At 43.4% G+C, this 5,724-nt stretch overlaps 1 protein-coding gene across 3 annotated transcripts in view; it reads left to right on the forward strand.

The window, feature by feature from the left end:
* Positions 1-490: 490 nt before the first annotated feature.
* The window catches only part of DNAJC11 (DnaJ heat shock protein family (Hsp40) member C11), a 15,662-nt gene continuing 10,428 nt past the window's right edge, over positions 491-5,724 (forward strand). Inside the window, exons 1-4 of one of the 3 annotated variants that reach the window (XM_019622448.2) lie at positions 491-544; positions 2,850-2,979; positions 3,324-3,397; positions 4,584-4,685. In XM_019622448.2, the coding sequence (XP_019477993.1) occupies positions 506-544; positions 2,850-2,979; positions 3,324-3,397; positions 4,584-4,685 (345 nt within the window). In that variant the 5' untranslated portion in view covers positions 491-505. Of the gene's footprint in view, positions 545-2,504; positions 2,527-2,568; positions 2,592-2,849; positions 2,980-3,323; positions 3,398-4,583; positions 4,686-5,724 lie in introns of those variants that run through there. The other 2 variants (XM_010722701.3, XM_019622449.2) reach the window with 2 other exon arrangements.

A 5,724-nucleotide genomic window follows, 5' to 3' on the forward strand; every position in this document is an offset into this window, starting at 1 on the left:
CGTCCGGGGTTCGACGAGGGGGGATCCTTCGGGTCCTTTCGTTTTGCTGCAGCGCCGGGACGGATTTGATACAAAATCAGCCCTCGGAGCCGCTCGCTGTGCTGGCAGCGCCCGGGGCTGAGCGTGAGACGGAGCGGCGAGGTAACGCTGTGCTAAAAGCAGCGCGTTTGAATGGATTTCTCCCCGGGGTCCGTGAGAGCCTGATCGTAGACCCGCCTCTGTGTGCATGTACCCTCTGTGCCTTTTTGGTTCTTCGTTCTGGTTCGAATCAGGGCTGTGTGAACCATATGTGCTCATATTAAAAAAACAAAAGGCTGTCAGTGCTCTCCGGTTTCCTTTCCGAAGCGCAGCCCCGTGTTAGCTGGTGCACAGTGCCAGCAGGAACCGGTCGAGTTGCAGGAGGTCAGAAGCTGTGTGCTGTGCTGCAGGCAGGATCACCAGGCAGTGTGTGCACAGACAGACCGCGCTGCTCAGAGCCTTCAGCCCCAGCAGTTAGCATTCAGAGATGAAGAAAGCTTTTATTGAGCTGCTGCTGCCTCGAATGGTAGGAGTTTGAGATATAGAAGCAATTTCGTCCCGTGGTTCTGAAAAAATTAGTTTGGGAATTGATGTCAGTGCTTCTGGCCATGGGGGTGGCCTTCTGCGTCTTATTTATGGAAGCCTTTCGTGTTTCTGAAGGAAACAGTCTGTGGCTGTAACTGTACACAGAGCTGTCCAGTGTTGTGCAGAAGAGACAAATGTCCTTTTTTGAAGAGTGCTGTGCAGCTCAAACACGAGTTAAGAGTCTGTGGGTCATACTGTTACATCAGCCAGCTGCCTTGTAAATCACACTCCCAAATGCCACCAAGGTGCAGACGCAAAGGTTAAAAGAGTGAGGTAGGAAGCGTGCAGGCGCTGTGACCGCCTGGGGGTGAACAGGAAAGGCTTAAAGGTTAACTTGGCCAGACTTTCAGCTTTGCAACGGATAACAAAAATTCAAATTGGGTACAGCAGGGAACTGCAAGCCGGGTTAAAAGGATCTTTGAGAGAGTAATTCCATATGAGGGTAGTTGCTTTGTTAATTATCTCCTTGCTAATTAAGTTCCGTAGTGCTGTCCTGCATAGCAGTGGTATGCAATAGGCAACGGTGCTGTATGCTGAGCCAGTTCTGTGTGGTGGGGCTCAGCGTAATAGCTAACCACTGAGCTTTGCAGCCGTGGTCAGGAGAACAAACCTACTGAGCAACACATCTCCAGTGCGTATGTATGCTTAATCTTCTATGGATTTCAATCCAGTAAAAACGTGGCAAGTGTGAAACACTAAATTAAGGCATTTAAGCCCAAACAAGGAGGTGACACACATCTTAATTTTGTCTAGAATTTTGGTAATAAAAATGCAACTTACATATGTTTGTTACTGACTTATGTATTTCACTGCAATTTGAAATGATGTCAGTATTTCTTTAGTGGCTCCTAAGAGGTTATCTCTCATGAAATATTGAACCAGTGACCCAATCTATTCAGAGATGATGAAAGGCCCAATCTAATCTTGTATTGAACGTGGCATTTACAAAAAATGAAATTGCTCATTTCTATTATGTAATCAATAGCACATTAAACCATTTATCATTAATTTGATTAAGGAATGTCATTTTAGAGCTCTGTCTTCTCAATCTAGTTTAAATTCAATGTCGGAGAAAGCACATGGTAGTAAAAAGAAGGCAGCTGTTCTGTAGCTGCCTTACTGTCCTGGGGGTAGCAAATTCATCAGGTCCACTTCTGCTGTATCACTTCAGAAACGTAACATTAAGTCGTACAAATGCAGAGAAATCATCTACTCTAGAGTGTCTTCAAGATGGAACAAACTTCTAGCTTCGAGATGCAAAAGAAACTGCACATTCTCCTCACCCTTTGAAGGATAAATAGTGCTGAAACACAAGGAATGAAGTCAGAAGTGGAGGCTACTAAGTCTCCCCTGGTCTAAGAGTGATTCTGCTCTGAGATTGTCTCCTGGGAGAGAGGAAGGAAGGTGTCTGCTTTGTTATTCCATTGATTCTGAAAGAGCCATCCAAAATCTCTATCTGTCTTTGGAATGAGGCCAGGTGCCACCTAAAATTCTTCATGCTGAAGGACACATTTGTTTTGTTGATGCGTGTAGTGGCTTACTGTTCTGTTCATCCATCTGTGGCAGCTGAGTGAATTTTTGAGGGGAGGTGATGTGCCTTCTTTTCTCAGAGCAGAACAGAGTATCCTTGTTGTATAGCAATGGAAGTGCTAGGGAGTGTAGTGGTGAAGTGATTGCTTGTAAAACTGTTGCTGAAATGCTAAGTCATGGCCTGGAGCAGTGATGAGGCACCTGGTGGGAAGGCAGGACCAGCCCAGGGGAGCCCAGGTGCATGCAGTGTACCTGAGCAACAGGAAGGGGTGGAGCCAGGATCGTCCCCTTCCCAGCCCTCATTTAAGGGTTGGCTGTGGAGGTGAGAGCATCTCTTGCTGGAGATCCCTGGGTGTTTGAGGCCTTCCAAAGATAAACAGCTCTTTTCCTTTGGTTCTGCTTTTGAGCTTGTTCTTGTTTGCTGTAGCTAAAGACTTTGCCACCTTACTATTATCATGGTGCTTTTCATCCCATTTTAGCATTACCCACTTTATAAATAGCTTGAAAAATACAAATTATGTAACTGAATGCTTTGTTGACTTATATGGATGCTGTGTCCTACTGTGAAGCATAAATCTATTCTTAAACTTCTGTCAGTAATGGGGTGTAATGGCTGTTAAATTTCTCTTTTAAGGCTGATCTTGAAAATAGTCTTTTTTTTTTCTTCTTCCATTATCCTTAGTTGTATTTTAATTCACTTTCATTGCTTTTCGTAGGCCTCTCAGGAAGAGTTAAAAGCTGCCTACCGCCGGCTGTGTATGCTGTACCACCCAGACAAGCACAGAGACCCAGAGCTGAAATTGCAGGCTGAGCGGCTCTTTAACCTGGTTCACCAAGCTTATGAAGGTCAGCAGAAGTATTTGAGTTTGCCAGAACTTCCTAGGGGTTTTCTAAGAAGGCTTTCTTTGTGCTCTTTAAAGTACAAATAAATATTGTCACATCATATTATTATAATATTGCTGATTCTTAGTAGTGCTGTTTCCTTTTTCTGTCCTGCAAATCAGAGGAGCAATGTATTTGAAGTTCTGCAATGAATAAGATATGGAGTCCTGGTCTTATAAACAATCTTGTCACTATCTCCCTCACTTCTCTGTAGAATGAGTTTCCAGGATCTGCCTAATTAACACTGTTTTGTTGGCCTGTGATTTAAGAAGATCAAGTTCTCATTCTTTTTTGATTTTAATTTGCAGTGCTTAGTGATCCACAGACCAGGGCCATCTATGACATATATGGAAGGAGAGGACTGGAGATGGAAGGATGGGAGGTGAGAGAAATCCCATACTTTGTGGCTGATGGGATTGGTTAAATCCAAGTCTGAAGTTCTTGCTATATTGAGCTGCACTGACACCTTGATGATTTAAAGCAAAAAAAACAAACACACAAAAAAAACTTGTCTGCTTGTAGCAGAAATGCAAGTCACAGCTTGAAGCAGTGATTGAGCACGTGGTAGGAAGGCAGGGCCAATGGGCCAATCCTCCAGAGCTCAGGTACATTAAAATGCACCTGACTGACTGGGGGCTGGAGCCAGGGTCCATTTAAGGGTTGACTTGGAGGTGAGGGGATCTCTTGCTGGAGATCCCTGTGTACCCGAGGCCTTCCAAAGGTAAGCAGCTCTTTCCCTTAATTTCTGTATCTGTGGCTGCTGCATTTGGGCTTGTTCTCATCTGCTGTAGCCAAAGACTTTGCCACCCCACTATTGTTGCAGTACTCTTTCTCCCATTATAACATTACTGCTAGAAAGCACTCTTGTTTTGTTTCTCTTTTTTGTTTTCTCCCCCTACCTTCACCCGTGAGCAACACAGTGGATTTTCAGAGTACTTGCTTTTTGTTGTTGATGGCTTTTTACTGGGGAACAAAAACCATGTCATTCAGAGTTCCCTGCCAGGATGTTATCGTAACAGGCAACGTGCTTGGCTGGGACAGATGCATCAATATCCCCATTTAATCTCATCTTTTTCATCTGTGTGTGTGTGTGTGTGTGTGTGTGTGTGTGTGTGTGTGTGTCGGAGGAAGCATGGGTGCAAGTTGCAGCTCTGTGTTACAAAAGTGTTACAAAAACGAATCTATCCATTCCTGATCCTTCCAGTTATTTAAGCCCCCTTGCTAGCCTCTGCCAGCCTTAGTCAATTACGCTGTGCTGCTTAATAATACTACATTGGGCCAAGTCAGTACTGAGATCAAGTTTGGGGTTAGTTGCAACAGTAGGTTAGTGGAACAACAGCAATATGTAACAGACGTTTCTGATCTGCTTATTGCAAACTCAAACATGTTTTGAAAATCTAAATCCAGTACTTTTTCTGTCCTTAATTAGAGCCATGCCTCTTTAAAACTTTAATTCCCTGAAACATGCAGGGTAAACAGAGCAGTGGGGACATTGTGTGTTGGAGTGTCAGTGGACCTCAGTTCCATCAGCAGCGAAACACCCAGTATTTCAATTTCTTTTTGAACAGGTTGTGGAAAGGAAGAGAACTCCAGCTGAAATCAGAGAGGAATTTGAGCGTTTGCAGAGAGAGAGGGAAGAGAGAAGACTGCAGCAGAGAACTAATCCAAAGGTAAGCAAAGACTTCATGCCAGTCTCAACACTGAGTTCTTAAATGTTTAGGAATGCATGGGTGATGAGCCTCAATGAAGGGTTATAGTGAATAACCCATAGGTATTCACAGTTAGTGAGCTACTCTTTGAATGTGCAGTTTATCTGGATTATCTGGAAAATGTAGGGAAAACAACAGTTTTTGAGCAGTATTTTTTCCATTTTTTCTTTCCTGTTTAAATGTTATAGAGCAAAAGTATCTTTCAACATTTTTAGGAAAGCATTCCTAACACTGAAGTTGTTTTGAATTCTATCCAATTATTCCAAATAAAATGTAACTCCTTGCAGTTACCTGGCAATTTTTCCCTTCAGTATTGCTCTAGTGTCACAACAATGTGGAGAGACATTCAGATGCAGCTTTGAAAAGGAAAAAATGAGGCAGTTACTAAACCAGCTGGATAGATAACTGTTCCCTCTCACTATAGAGTGCTTGCAGTGCAGTGAGCAAAATCAGCATGAACGAGATTGGGGTCTTGCCTGCTTCACAGTTAGATCCTCTTTAAAGAAAGCTAAATCACGTTCTTTAAATGAAAATCATTGAGCATTCCATCCTCATCTGTCTGCTAGAGCAGCAATAAATCGACCCTAAATGACCCACCTCACTGCTGAATCTTGGCTGTTTAGGAATGGTCTGTGTTAAGGATGGTGCTCTCATTGTAACACTGGAATGGCAGGGAGATGTGGAAGTGATGATTGACATCTGTCACCTGCTGTGACTGGAATACTCCAGTAGGTTAGAATGCTAATGGCCTAGCAGGCTCTTGGCTTGACAAATGCAAGGCAGCCCGAGTCTTTGTCAGGATTGCCCTGACTGGGATTATGAAGCTTGTTGAATCAGAAAAATCTTGATTGTCATGCAGTGAGCAATACTATCCAAGAGTTGCATTGGCACTCACCTAGTATACTTATACTTCAGTCTACCTCTTATCTGTATCTTTCTCCTTTTTTCTTAAACTGTCAGAAACCATTTTGTATCTGGTTTTGTTTTTGGTTTTTGGTTT

The sequence above is a fragment of the Meleagris gallopavo genome, chromosome 23, assembly GCF_000146605.3.
Source record: "Meleagris gallopavo isolate NT-WF06-2002-E0010 breed Aviagen turkey brand Nicholas breeding stock chromosome 23, Turkey_5.1, whole genome shotgun sequence".
Taxonomy (NCBI): Eukaryota; Metazoa; Chordata; class Aves; order Galliformes; family Phasianidae; genus Meleagris; species Meleagris gallopavo.